Source organism: Scomber scombrus, chromosome 24 (genome assembly GCF_963691925.1).
Source record: "Scomber scombrus chromosome 24, fScoSco1.1, whole genome shotgun sequence".
Taxonomy (NCBI): Eukaryota; Metazoa; Chordata; class Actinopteri; order Scombriformes; family Scombridae; genus Scomber; species Scomber scombrus.
Window position 1 is genome coordinate 8,317,516 of NC_084993.1, and position 15,121 is coordinate 8,332,636.

General features: G+C 41.3%; 1 protein-coding gene across 2 annotated transcripts; it reads left to right on the forward strand.

The window, feature by feature from the left end:
• The first annotated feature begins 723 nt into the window (after positions 1 to 723).
• tubgcp3 (tubulin gamma complex component 3) lies at positions 724 to 14,750 on the forward strand. Of its 2 annotated transcripts, none has more exons than XM_062445609.1 (23): positions 724 to 881; positions 1,963 to 2,070; positions 2,863 to 2,930; positions 3,108 to 3,185; positions 3,326 to 3,534; positions 4,361 to 4,515; positions 4,789 to 4,901; positions 6,323 to 6,448; positions 6,583 to 6,651; positions 6,979 to 7,111; positions 7,368 to 7,534; positions 8,870 to 8,980; positions 9,111 to 9,219; positions 9,767 to 9,956; positions 10,072 to 10,207; positions 10,357 to 10,425; positions 10,536 to 10,671; positions 10,848 to 10,936; positions 11,410 to 11,541; positions 11,644 to 11,784; positions 11,901 to 12,017; positions 12,108 to 12,221; positions 12,642 to 14,750. In XM_062445609.1, the coding sequence occupies exons 1-23, from the start codon at positions 806 to 808 to the stop codon at positions 12,756 to 12,758; spliced, it is 2,763 nt and encodes a 920-aa protein (XP_062301593.1). In that variant the 5' UTR covers positions 724 to 805; the 3' UTR covers positions 12,759 to 14,750. The 2 variants fall into 2 exon arrangements, with proteins under 2 accessions (XP_062301593.1, XP_062301592.1); XM_062445608.1 differs by having other exon boundaries at positions 12,108 to 12,202.
• Positions 14,751 to 15,121: the final 371 nt, after the last annotated feature.

Sequence of the window (15,121 nt, forward strand, 5' to 3'; positions counted from 1 at the left end):
TACATAAATTGATGAAATTACCTGCATGTGGGTAAACGTGTAATATTATAAGTATTTTATTTTATTTTATTCTACATATTGAAGATTTTTGTACTTTTACATGACATACTACATCATAGTAGTGTAATAACCATCACTTATTTTGTTTTTGCAGCAGGGATACTGTCAAAACCAGCTGGTTTTAACAAAATGCAGTATAGGTTTTAGGACAATAGAGTGATTTTCAGCTGACAAAATCTGCACCTCCCATTAAAATGACATTAAAGGAGGTCCAACTAAGAAAGACCATTGTAAACATACTGCACACTCATAGATAGAGACCAATCCATTTCCATACTTTTCAAAAACTTGATTTTAAATTTATGACAAAGTCAATATTGTAGATAGCACGGTTTAAACAATACATCAATATAATAAGGAAAGATAATCGGAAAATTAAAACTCTTCCAATTATATGTGCTTACAATTAATTCTTACTATAGTATGTATAGTAATCCTGTCTTTCAAATACCATGTGATTCAATAACTTTAGATACCTTACAGTTTAGCTTGATATTACACTCATTAATTCATTCATTCTGTTTTGTAACACTCATGCAGACTGTTGTAAAAGCCATGCAGACTTTTACAAAAACAATGAACATTTCAATCCGTTTACTTTGAAGGACTAACAACGCTTCCTGCTTCGTGTTAGCTTCACTCCTCTTGTCAAAATGGCGTTGCTCGTAGTGGGAGACTAGAGTCAATTTACACTGTGGCATTTTATTCCCTTATTTCAACATACGAGACGTTAGCCACGGACACTATGGCGACCCTGGATCAGAAATCACCAAACGTGCTTCTCCAGAGCCTCTGCTGCAGGATCACGGGGAAAAGTGAAGGTACATCAGTGGACGCTAGCGTGCTCCGCGCTAGTCCAGACGTCAAACCTAACCCCATTCAAAACAATCTGCGCTTTTACGTTTACACCACCTTTGACTACAAAAACACACTTTAAACACAACATAAAGACACACACTGCATATTTATAATCTCCTGGAAAATTCGGTGTGTCATTTCCACAGATTACAATACATATTTTAATCATAATTTAACTTTTTACACCTCTTGCGCCGACTCAACCCTGCTTGTCTTTATGACGGAACGTTATAGTAAATGGCTGAAATATGACTGAAATTCGTGCTGCTTGTTATTTTTGGTGAAATATCGAAATTCAACAGAGCAGATCATGAATATATTAACAGCTTTGCGAGTAAACAAGCGTACACACATCAGACTGATTGAGATAGGTATGAGTTTAGCTGTGTAGGATGGTTCGTAGCCCGGCTAGGTCTGCTCTGTTAGCTGTCAGCCAGTGGTGCACATCCCGCTGAACAGCTTTCATGGTACTTCAAGCTGTCACACACATACACAATACAATACAGTGATAGAAAAAGGTTAGCTGTTCACTTCAGCTATCTGTACGCTTACTGTCTAGTTATCGCTCTCATGCTGAGCTCCGCACTGTTTGCCTGTTGATAGGATGCTCTTGTCTCTTGCTAGCTGCAGGCCCCTGCTGGATGCAGACATCTCAACACTAGGTTAGCATGATGAAATATCAACCTGATCCTCCACTTCTCAGTCACTTTGATATGATTGCAGCTTTCACACCATCATGAAAAGCACCAAAGCTTTGCAGTCTGATATTTATTTTTGGATGAATATCAGTATTTTTTCAATCCAAAGCCTGAATGTTTGACACTTGTTTTTCTCCTCATTAATTCATAATCTAATTAAAAGCAAAACAAACCTACCTCACTCCTGTATGTAAGTTTAAAATAGTATACTGTGCATCAGTAACATACTGTGACAGGAGAAAAAAGTACAAGGAAAATGTAGCTGGTTACAACCTGAGGTGATTTCTGCACTTCTTCTGCCTATTTGTCACCACCTTTAGTCATTATTGGTTATTTATTTCTCCAGCTGAAGTTGCCCACCAGTTCCAGTACGCAGTGCGGGTCATCGGAAGTAACTACGCCCCAAGCATTGAACGGGATGAGTTCCTGGTGTCAGAGAAGATCAAGAAAGAGTGTAAGTGACTTATACTATTCTCCAATGATAACACAGTCATGATGAAGGTTACGAGACTGCTGTGAACGAGGTGAGAAACGTATATTTCTCTGTTTAGTCACTATGGCATATTCCTGCATCACCTATCCAAATTTACCTGTGTGTTCCTGTCATATGTTTTTTTGTATATGTCCTCCCTGTCTGCACTTGACCTTTTTATGTTGGAGCCACGCCACAAAAAAGTCAAAAAATCTTTATAGCACCATAATAGTTAATCCCAGAAGACCTTCATAGTATCAAGGTAGCACCATTAGTGGGAAAACATTGATCCAAGGATGCAGAAAATAAAACAAAAATAGCACAACACTTACTGTAAAAAAAATGTCTATTTATCACAGACCTTCAGGTGGACTTACAGGAACTTTGTTAAAGTGTTTGTTTAGGGTTTTAATGTCAAATGTCTTTGTGCTGCAGAACAGAGCGTGCTGTGCAGTCTGTGTTTTGTTTTTCTAAGCACAGATGGACCTCGAGTTCCTCAGCAATTAATTTCCTGCCTTCTTTTGTCTGACTCTGCAGTTTAAGACACAGCTCACTTTCATTAGTGGTGTTCAAATCCCAAATAGGCAGTTTTTGGAAAGGCTTCTGTCGTCATTTTGTTTTTTAAAATTGGCCGTAAATTGCCAAAAATTAAATCTTATAATCAAATCTTGATAGGACTTTCTGACTTTGTTGTGTGTTTATCTGTGAAATGAGCTGGTACTGCAAGAAACTTCCCTGTGTGAAGGATTTTTTTTTTTCTTGATCTTGTTGCAGTGCTGAAGCAGCGGAGAGAAGCAGACGCTGCTCTATTCTCAGAGCTGCACAGAAAACTTCAAACACAGGTTGGTAGTTGTGTTTCTGATACAGAATATTCATGATGCGCACTTGTTTTGAAATCTGATCAAAAACATCTCTTTAAAGAAACAGAGGATGTAGTATTGAATCATATATCACATTATAGATATCTTTCTGCAGTGTCCCCAACACATTATAATGATGTTGTGTTTCCTTTTTGACAGGGTGTTCTCAAGCATCGCTGGTCTGTTCTCTACTTGCTGCTCAGCCTCTCTGAAGACCCCCGCAAACCATCCAGCAGGGTGAGACACACACACACACACACACACACACACACTCAGAAACAGTCAATAGCTCCTTTGTCGTTAGATTTAGTTTCTTTTAACATTACTTTCCCAGGTGTTTAAAGCTCTGTGTGATACTATGTCCCCGTCTCACGCAGGTTGGAAATTATGGAGCGCTGTTTGCCCAGGCCCTCCAGAGAGACGCCCACTCCACCCCGTTCTACTGCACCCGGCCACAGAGCCTGGCCCTGGGCTACGGGGAGAGGAGCGCGGCCCTGTCAGGCAGCGTGGGGACCAGCGGGATCTCCAGTCTGGGAGTCTACACGCTCAACGGCCCCACGGCGACTCCACAGTCACTGCTGGCTGGGTGAGCAACACATACAGTTTTAAAATGACAAAATAACCGTGAAATCTACAAATTTATGAAGTCATCGGTTGACACAGTCATACATCATCATGTCAGCTATGCTGAAGCAGTTTTACCCGAAAGTCTCCAGTGAGAACAGAATTATTATCTGCTGCTGGTCCAGTAAAAACACCCATAAAAGAGGAAGCATCAATTAGCACCAGAAAATAAACTCGCCTCTCAGCCTCAGACGACCATTTAATTCCATTTCTCCTTATCAATAATGCAGAAGTCCTTAAGTATCAAATGAACAATGAGCTGTCTGCTCGCACCTTTTAACGTTTTAATGCATTTACACATTTCCAGTACTATTTTGACCTTTCTGTGCTGCTGTTTCTTGTTACTTTTCTGCTGAGACACACACAGATAAAGATACATCTGTGATGAGCTAAAATAAGCTCGTAATCTTGGGCTCCAGACAGATGACCTCTGAATGTGGGTTAACATGTCTAACATATGGCTAACATCTGGTTCTGGATAAAGCTTATTTGAATGATATGTAAAATAGGCAGAATCCTTTGAGAAGTACTGAACTGCTAGCATGATTTTATTTATTTATAAGATGTAAAGATGAGATGTAACAGGACTCCTCATTGTGCAACATCATCCACTAATGTACGATAGATATAAAAGCAACTAACTGCACGATATCCCTTATCTAAGAGGTTTACAATATCAACAGCATCATATCCAGTTGATATTAGTGGAGGGACAATATGAGCGTAACACGTTGGTCAAACTCTCGTTGTGTTGGTGTGTGTTCTAGTTATGTTTTTGTGTGTTTCAGTCAACCTCCTCAGCCTGTGGGCTCACGTCTGGCCTGGGCTCTTCCTGTAAGTTCTTCACCTTCCTCTGCTCTGGCCCTGCCCGCCACCCGGTTGCCCCTTGGACCTGCAGCTCCCTCCAGAGTGGTCCGTCCTCGCCGAGACGGTGATGCACCCGGTGAGTGTCCTGTATAAATCCAGAGTTAATGTCTGCCAGTTTTCCATGTGTCATTGATGTGTTCTGGTTTTAGAAACTTTTTTTTCACAGGACACTACAAAAATATCTTAAAAAGTTCATTTAAACTGATTTATTTTCCGAGAAATAGTAGCAGATAGTACTACAACATAAACTTCCTAATGTTTTCATTTGGACATGAGAGCATTAACTGCGTCCTGAATGTATACCCTCTGTCTTTGTCCTTTTTTATTGTCTCGTCCTCTGCCGGCGAAGGGGAGGTGAGCGAGGCGTTGCTGGTGCGGGACATCCTCTACGTCTTCCAGGGAATCGATGGCAAGTTCATCAAGATGAGCGCCCAAGATAACTGCTACAAAATAGACAGCAAGGTATCCGAACCCGCATCTCGCCTCGTAAAGCTTTTAATAGACCGATCAGCTCGGCGGGTCGCACACATTACCCAGAGTGACCTAACAGTGCAGGTTTCAGGTCGTCCTCATCCCAGAACAACTGCTACAAGTATTTGTATTCAGACTAAATGACAAATGGGGATAAACTGACTTTTTTTCAGTTTTCATATTTCATAAATCAAGAAAAAAAACTACATTTGTACAATAAAAAACAGTTTAAACTAAGTCAATCTAAAGTGGACATTATGCTTGTTTTTCACTCTCTCCTTTTTTGGACTGTCTGTCTCAGTGTTGACAGTTTTTGTCATCAGAGTTAAAGTAACACCCGCCACACATCCAGAGCAGGTGATATGATATGATGAAGCCAATTGTTGTTGATCGGACCTTAAAAGAATGAATTCAACAGATCAATATGAAGCTCTTTGGCTCCGAGCCACATCGACCTCTCCTTTCTTCTCTCCGTCCTGTCAATTTCTTTTTTGCCCCTCTCATATTATCAGCAGGAGGGCCTCAGATGTTACCTGTCCCATAGTCTCTCAGCGGTGCTAAACATAGACTTGTGGTCAATCTGCTGTCACCGTCCTGACGGAGAAGCAGCCACACACATAAATTAGTCAAGGGTGGAGATATTTTGGACTCGTCTCTGCCCACTTAACCTGTCTGTAAAGCTCCATGGATAAGAGCTTTTGTTAAACAGATGAAAATTTAATGCGTTGTTTAATGTGAACCCCCCCAGCTGGAAAACAAATCCGAGGAGGAGGCCTAGCCAGTTACAGTGAATGCAGGATGTAAATTAGAGTAATCTCCATGACGTAACTCCATCGGTGCTTTCAAAATGAAATTAGTGGCAGATTATGTTTGCTGAAAGTGTAGTTTGTGTCCATCTGAATGGACATAAAAATAATTTTGCCGGGTCAGAGATGCTCTCCCTACTCTCTGTACTTGGGTTTGCATCCTCAACTGCACATTAGATAATCTTTGCTGTAGTTTATCCATGCATTTCACCTTACAGCGTTACAGAGTATAAACTGATCAGTGTCCAGTGTGTCTTGTCACTAACATCTATGAATGATTTATAAAAGCAACTAAGCTACAAGCATGGAGGAATTATGAGATGGCAAACCCCAAGTTATTGATGCCTAAAGGCTCCATCTTCTCACATTTTGCAGGTTATTGTAACTCTAAAGTGCTAGAGTTGGTTGAAGTTGCTTCTAGTTGTTTCCAAAGCGTCCTGCCTACATTGGAGTCCCTCACCATGAAGATAATCCTTTTTTAAAATACACTAAAAAAGCTTTACACATCATACAACTCCTGTTTATCACAAGGTGAATGAAAAAGCAGATGATGCATGCAGTGTACAGTATGTGTATGTGCTTTAATGTGTGTTGCGCCCCCACCAGGTGGTGCTGTGCAAGTCCCTGAGGGACACCAGCAGCAGACTGGCCGAGCTCGGCTGGCTCCACAACAAAGTCAGAAAGTACACCGACGCCAGGAGCCTCGACCGAGCCTTTGGATTGGTTGGACAGGTGTGTGTGTGTGTGTGTGACTGAGCATTTTCTGTATATATTAATGATCTTTTTTTATATTGAATCCCTCATTAATGCGTATCATTCTGTCCCTTCTGTGTCCCTCTCTCTGTCTTTTCTCCTGCTCCCCTCAGAGCTTCTGTTCCTCACTCCACCAGGAGCTGAAGGAGTACTACAGACTCCTCTCTGTCCTCCACTCCCAGGTATAAAAATGAACAATGGCCGACAGATTCATGCTCACAGAGATGATTGGTCAGAGGTTTATATAACAGGAAGCATGGTGGAAAAATATATTTTACCTGCCTCTTAAAATTCACATCAGGTTTGAAATCCTAGTTAAAGGACTTAACCAGTGTCCTACCAACAAGGAATGAACATTTATGATATTAACATTTCTGTATGTTTAAATTTAGAGGAAATGCCAAGCAAGAGCAAACAGTAAGAAAAAATCAGATATTGATATTTTAAGATGTGCCAAGAAGTTATATCTCTGTTCTTGCTTGTGGTTGTCATGTGTGTGTTTGTTCTAGTTGCAGGTAGAGGATGACCAGGGTGTGACTGTGTGCACGGAGAGCAGTTTGACTCTCAGAAGGCTGCTGGTCTGGATGTACGACCCCAAAGTCCGGCTCAAAACTCTGGCCGCCCTCGTCGACTACTGCCAAGGTGAGCTGTGTGTGTGTGTGTGTGTGTGTGTGTGTGTTTGTGTTTGTGTTTGTGTTTGTGTTGTGTGTGTGTGTGTGTGTGTGTGTGTGTGTGTGTGTGTGTGTGTGTGTGTGTGTGTGTGTGTGTGTGTGTGTGTGTGTGTGTGTGTGTGGAGCGGTGGGTTAACACACAATGTTTAATGTAGCGATTGATTATTATAGCGAGTGAGTTGAATAGGAACGAACCTTCAGTATTTATCTTGTTATTGTGCGTTCAGGTCGGAAAGGAGGCGAGTTGGCTTCAGCTGTCCATGCCTACGGGAGAACAGGAGACCCGCAGATGAGAGCGCTGGTTCAACACATCCTCAGCCTCGTGTCGAACCCCATCCTCAACTTTCTCTATCGGTGGATCTACGACGGAGAGCTAGAAGACACCTACCACGAGGTACGCACACTTCTCTTTAAATAAGGCCTGTAGACAAAATGAGGAAATCAGTGGTTATAGTCCTTTTAATAGCAGAACCAGCCTGCATTTACTGGTCCTCTCTAGATCATTGTTCTGTTCAAGTGCTCTGACGTTTGACCCCAATGAGAAAGAACATTATTACGAGAGAGAGAAAGAGATGAGAGGTATGACGGCTTCTTAAATGAGGACTGATGAGAGGAGTGTAATGGAGAGCTCGTAATGGATGTTTCTCCTTTACCTCTCCCTGCCCTTTCTCTCTTTCTGTTTCTCTCCCACACACACAGTATTTATGTGTCCAGCAGTAATCGTTACTTATCACTGAGCTCTGGTCTTAAGTGCCGATTTTTTAAGAACAAAGAGAAAGTTACTGCAGCTCTCAGAGGGCCAATTACCCGGGAGATCACACACGCAGGCTGTTAAAACACATGCCACATAATTACGGAACATAACTATTATATGAGATGCTTCAGGTGTAACATGACACAGCAGTAAATGTAACTCAAACGCATTTCCGGATTTGAAAATTGCGCTTTTCCCCCCCTCCAGTCACACTTTGAAGCATGAGAGTTTGTCTGAGGAGGATGAAAAAAAAATATCAAACCCATATTCAATTTTAGATCATAGCAGGATTTGAAATGCACATTTTAGAGGTTTTAAACACTAGACACACTCACAGTTGAAGAATATAACAAATAATCAGTATCATTGCTTGTTGACTTTCAGAGGAACCTTATAATGAAAATATGTCATCATATTATGTTAGTAATCAGATAATCTCACACAAAGTAGAGGTTTTATGTTTTATAACAGTGGAAAACAGCTGATTGAATTACATTTTGATTTATATTATTTATGCATTAATTTGCCACAATGTGATGAATACAGATTTGGGAAATGATTATTACACATCAGCTGAGCTCTGCTGCTGCTACTGATACTGTGACTATCACTGCTACTTGTAGTAACAGCAGTAATAGTACCCGTCTGTTTATCAAAACTAAGATTTAAAATAGCTTTGTGGTGTTTATCGTCACATTTCCATAGACTCTAATTCCAGCTAATGGGCTGTGAGAAAGTGCTTTGTAGAGGTGAATTTAGAGTGAATCTGACAGTTGGAGTCAGTTCAAAAATGTAGCAGCAAACACAGAGTACGCAGCTTTTAGCACGGCCATTAGAAAGATGAACAGTTTGACTGACAGTGACAAATGATGTAGCCTAGAGTCTCTGGAAACGTCTATCATAGACTGTATTTACACAGTGCCAATATGCATAGTTATTCAGCCTTGCCTTTTTTGCATGTTTATGTTTGTGCAGTTCTTCGTCGCTTCAGATCCCAACGTGAAGACAGATCGTCTGTGGCACGACAAGTACTCCCTCAGGAAGTCAATGATCCCCTCATTCATCACCATGGACCAGGCCCGGAAGGTGCACATACACAAACGCACATCTTTTTTATTCATCGCCATAGATCACCAAGACAACAAAAACAGTTATTTCCAGGCTGCTGATTTGCTTTTGGTCACATCAGCTCGTTCTTACCCTCTCTCCCCTGCAGGTCCTGCTGATCGGTAAATCCATCAACTTCCTGCATCAGGTCTGTCATGACAGGACGCCGCCGGGCAAAATCACAGCGGCATCCAAGTCTGCAGACACACCTAAAGATGGTAGGAAGCTATCTGTTGTCTAGTTTGAAAGAAAACAGTTAGGATTAGGATTAAGAGTGTTCAGATAAAGAGGCGTTAGTTTAACAAAATATCAGTGTGATGGACAAATAATGTTAAGAAGAAACAATAGCATGCTACAATATGTTGTTTGTCCTTCAGCAATGTTGTGTACAAATGATACTAGTGACCAATAAGAAGCTTTTTTTTGTTTCTTCATTGTCGTATTGACATTGTCATATTGACATGGACTGGCAGTGATCGATGCTTTTACCGCTCACTGGCCTTGTCCTCTCCTCTTTGACTATGCAGAGGAAAGAGGTATACTTAGCCATGTTCTATTGATCCAGGACTTCATCAGACCAGTTTGATCTGTAGCTTTTACTGTTGAAGGGCGTCATATTCATTATTCAGTAGTTGTTAGCAGCTTCTTGCCTTCCTTTCACATTTTCCTACATTTGTTAATCAGTGCTTTATTATAAAAAACACTCAAACGTCAATGCCTTCCACTAATCTACTCGCTCCAATCTCCGTCCCCGCTCTCTCGTAGCTGCGGAGCTGCTGTCGGACCTGGAGGGAGCGTTCCAGGAGAAGATCGACGCTGCCTACTTCGACACCAGCAAGTACCTGCTGAACGTTCTCAACCGTAACTACCTGCTGCTGGAGCACCTGCAGGCCATGAGGAGATACCTGCTGCTGGGCCAGGGAGACTTCATCAGACACCTCATGGACCTGCTCAAGTTAGCAACATATACTTTTTTTTAACAAAACTTGTTTTTAAAAAATATATCAGAGTGCAAATATAGCATTAGAAATATTTGACTATCTACCTGTGATGTTTCATCTTTGTCTCAGACCGGAGCTGGCACGACCTGCTACTACTTTGTACCAACACAACTTGACTGGTATCTTGGAGACGGCTGTCAGAGCCACCAATGCCCAGTATGACAATGCAGAGATCCTAAAGAGGCTGGACGTACGCCTGCTGGAGGTAATGTGTGCTCTTACATTTTCATAGAGGACTGGATCCTGAATCCATTCGAATTTCTGTGAGGTGTAGGGTTCTTGTGCTTCACCAGGGGGCGCTGTGCTGCAGGTTTGACTTCTGTATGTCCTCACTTCATCTTGTGTTGCCTCTAGGTGTCTCCAGGCGATACAGGCTGGGATGTTTTTAGTCTGGATTATCATGTTGATGGACCTATTGCTACGGTAACACACACTCACACTCTCCCAACATTATGAATGTTTTTAGTGGCGCAGATGTGGAAATGTGTCCCGTGCATTGTTGCTGTGTTTTATAATTTCTGTGCCTCCTTCAGGTGTTCACAAGGGAGTGTATGGGCCACTACCTGCGTGTGTTTAACTTCCTGTGGAGAGCCAAGAGGATGGAGTATACGCTGACTGACATCTGGAAGGGACAGATGTGTAATGCCAAGCTGCTCAAAACCATGCCTGGTACATAAACACTCATAGACACTTAAATGAAAGTGCATGTTTCTACACACATAAATAAACTCACTGATACACATGATACTAATCTTATTATGGAGTTCTGACCTAACATAGACTGCCATTCAGAGTGCTTTTTAAGTCTGAGGCTTATAGTCTGTTGTGCATTTTTTAACCTCCAGAGTTGTCCGGCGTGCTGCATCAGTGTCACATCCTGGCCTCCGAGATGGTCCACTTCATCCACCAAATGCAGTACTACATCACCTTCGAGGTCAGACCATTAGCAAGGCTGCTACAATCAATCCCAGGCTGTAAAACATAACAGTAAAAAGTAATTACACCGGGATACGATCTACTGTGTGTGTGTGTGTTAAATGCAACACAGCATGACTTGAGGTTGCACCTGATTTACAGGATCAACATTAGCTGCGTTAGGTCACAGAGGTTACTCAAACTTTTCTTTCTCAGCGAGCCAGTTCAGTAATCGGTGTGTCCTTAAAGACTGAACGAAGAAATATATAGATAATGTAAAAAATCAATTAAATAATGCTTATGCTAAAATCGGACTAATGAGGCTGATTCAACTTTTACTGTAAGTCAGCAAGGAAAAGTCACGTAAAGATTTCTTTGCTCAGACAGCTGATAAAATAATTATAAGAAATATACTATAAACAAATTGATTGAGGTTAGGGAGACGCTACCATCATGTCAAAGGTGATTTTGTGTGTGTGTGTGTGTGTGTAGGTGCTGGAGTGCTCCTGGGACGAGCTGTGGAACAAAGTGCAGCAAGCTCAGGACCTGGACCACATCATCGCTGCCCATGACGTCTTCCTGGACAGCGTCATCTCTAGATGTCTGCTGGACAATAACAGCAGGGTAACACACACACACACACACACATAGAGGAAAAAATAATGAAAACTTCTGTTTATTCATATTATAATACTATTTCCACACTCTCGTTTTCTGTCCGTCCAGTCTCTTTTGAACCAGCTGAGGGCCATATTTGACCAGATCATCGAGTTTCAGAGCGCCCAGGACTCCCTCTACCGCTCTGCACTCGAGGAACTCGCCCTCCGACTGCAGTATGAGGAGAAGAAGAAGCAGAGAGAGGAGGAGGTAGGAAGGTTACTGAGAAGCTACAGAGAACAAAACAGCAGAGTGGTGGATGATTGGAGCATAAAACACTTAAATGTGAGGTGTTTGTATAAATATGTGCCTGTCTGCTGATTCAGGGTCAGTGGGGAGTGACGGCGGAACAGGAAGCAGAGGAGAAGAGGAGGATTCAGGACTTCCAGGAAACCATACCAAAGATGCGTTCCCAGCTCCGCATCCTCACTCACTTCTACCAGGTACATCGATTGAACCGCCTCCGCGAGCAGCTGTCAATCATCTGCTTTTTGGCGTATCGTTAATGCAACGTCTCTCCTTCCTTCTCTCAGAGCATCGTCCAGCAGTTCCTGGTGTTGCTGATGACCAGTACAGATGAGAGTCTGCGTTTCCTCAGCTTCAGACTGGACTTCAATGAACACTATAGGTTTGACTTTCAAAACTCAGTCAGCACAGCGAGCAAAAAAAGAAAAAAAAAAGTCTTTCTGTGGGACACAGTTAAGTTAAGCCCATTAAATCCCTCTCCTACCAGGTTGGACCTTGAAAACTATCTGTGTCAGTCCAAAGAAGAGGTCATTTTATACCACACTGTAGTTATTTGATGGCTTTCAGGTCTTTTAGTTTCCTCCAGCTGTACTTTCCAGAAAATACTGGATGGAAATTGCTTAAATGTAACCAGTAATCATCATTTGAGAGATATAGTAGCATTTGGAAGGTGCTACTTTGTTACTGACCTTATCTAGTGGCTCTCTTGAGTGCAGTACTTTAAGAACCAATGATTCAATCTATCAGAGCATAACTTCATTTCTAAGATCTTATTAAAATATCATCGTGTAATCGACTGTTTCCTCTCCATAACTCCTCAGGGCCAGAGAGCCGAGGCTGCGAGCCTCACTAGGCGCCAACAGAGGGCGACGAATGTCCAATATCTGACCCGTCGAGAACGTCGACAACAAATCCAGCCGTCGGAGCGTGGAGTATGACATCGCAGTGGGAAGTTGTGACATCACAGAGGCAGGACAACCAGCAGACTTAAAGCGCTTCGTGTCGAGATGACGTCGTGCCTCGGAGGAGCAATCCAGCGCTGCACTGGACAATCTGGTATCGTAGCGGCAGCACCAGCGGCGGTTACCGAGTGATAAAGGACAGAAAAGGCTGCTGCCAGACTGAGCTCCCCCCCCCTCCCCGAGTCACACTGGGCCACCTTTCATGGCATGCCTTATTAACGAGAAAAACAAAACCTTTTTTTCTCTGCGCGGTTGCCAAATCTAGTCCCAACACACATGTATGTACATAGAGTATTATGCAAAAATGTACGTATGTGTATATATGCATCTTTACACGTCAGCACCTGTGGCTCTGCATCATCTCCTCTCTAGGGTTCGACCGATATGGGTCTGATAGTGATATTTTTTCAATTTTGTATTTGTAGCAGTTATTGAAATTATTAAATCTGATCATTTTTATTACAGTTATTCCAGAAGAGACTTTCAGAGTTGTTTTTCCTGGATTTTGGTTCTCGTTAGGTTGGGGGAAAAAAGCAGCATTAGGCTTTAATATTGTCTGGTTTATCGGTCTAACCCTAGTTCTCAAATCTCCTCCTTAAATTTTCAGGGTTTTTTAATGTGTATGTTTAGCTGTTCAATCGCAATCATACAGAGGATTTTGAGTTACATGAAGACAAATTGGGTCATACAGACAAAAAAAAGCCCCCTTGTTGCCTTCTTTGTTTAAACCATACATTATATTAAAATCATTATAAGTTGATAGTTTTGCAATTGTTTGTTGTTAGATTTGAGAAATAGGAAACAAAGTCTTCTGACCGGCAAGAAATCACATTGACTGAGAACCGACGATGTAAAGAATGTTATTATTATTATTATTATTATTAGGTATTTAAGTGTAGTTTCCCTGCTTAGTTCGCAGTATGTGCTCTTATGTCTGTATGACACGGATCATGTTGAAGAAAAACAATCCTCACAACAACCACAACAACCTCACTTCTTCTCATCACATAAACAATAGGAGCTATAAATGTTCAAATGTTTCAGTTCCTTTTAAATATTGTACATAATTCTAAATGAAAAGCCACATTTGAAGAGTTTAATGGTTAGAAAAATGTTAACTGGGACAGTTTATTTTCTGAAAGGGTTATATTCCATCATTATAAAAGAAAGCAACGGTGTTTGTAGTGTTATAGAGTGAAGCTTGCTCTGTGTGCGTATCCAGATGGATTTGGGTCAGAATAGTAGCAACATTTCTGGATGTCATTATATTCATTGTTTTTAAAGCTCAAACAGCAAACCTCTGTTCTTTGTCTTCTTATCAACTCCCAAAGCTGTTTTGCACTTACCATGAAGAGTTCTTACTTAGACATTTACAATTGGCAAATGAATACAGAATAATTCTTTTTAATGCAGCTATGCCCCAACAGAAGTGAAAGTTTTACATTTGCTCAAGCTCAAAAATGGATAATCAAAATCAACAAATCAAAGTCTTAATTGCTGGATTTTTTTCCTCTGTAGTTTTGTTAGTAAGAATTAAAAAGTATCTTGTTTATTGAAAGGTATGGAGTAACTGTTCAGATTCACCAATTATCCACTTGACTGGGTGCAGTGATGCTCCAGGTTTTTTTCCGTCAGTGAAACAGATTGGTGCTGCGTATGGTCTCTAGACCAGTCAACAGGTTTTTTAGGTTATGGTTTATTTTCCATACATATGTGGCTCCATCAGAGTGACGTGAAAACTGAACCTGAGTCAGCACTCCTGCACTGTCTGGTTTCTGCTGTATGTCTCTGTCTGTCCTTTCCTCTTTCCTTGTCTCTCCTGTCCTCTGCGTTGCATAGCACATAATGTATAGAATATAGGGAAACGACCATCCCGCTTCATCTTTAATAAAATAATGTTTTTTCATTAAACTGTGTGCCTGTGTGTGTTTTTACTTTCAGCAGTACCGGTGGTGCTGTGCAGCTCTGCCTCAGGGTTGATCTGACTTTGCTTGTGGACTTACTGCCACCTTCTGTCAAGAAGTCCCAGATCATGTTGTTTGATCATTTTAAGGTTCACTTTCTACATTAATCTCTATTAAATCTTTAATTCTCATTGTTTTGTTTTACAATATCATGATTTACATAGTACAATAAAATCTCCACAGAGCTGAACACTGACTCTGTCATTGGTCTAAGATTATCTCCAAAGATATTGAGACTTCACTTTATTAATTTCTAAATTAACTGATCTAAAGAGGACCTCTTAAAATTGAGTATCACATGTATTTAAAGTTGGGGGGGCTTGTGAGAGAGATTAAAAATTATGAATAGCAGATGAGGCTGGATCCTACATTTAC

Bases quoted from the DNA above. Each gene is read 5' to 3' on its own strand.
- tubgcp3 (XM_062445609.1), top strand. From the start codon at position 806: ATGGCGACCCTGGATCAGAAATCACCAAACGTGCTTCTCCAGAGCCTC. The intron at 6,449-6,582 runs GTGTGTGTGTGT...TGCTCCCCTCAG, and splicing joins CCTTTGGATTGGTTGGACAG to AGCTTCTGTTCCTCACTCCA. The intron at 10,426-10,535 runs GTAACACACACT...TGCCTCCTTCAG, and splicing joins TTGATGGACCTATTGCTACG to GTGTTCACAAGGGAGTGTAT.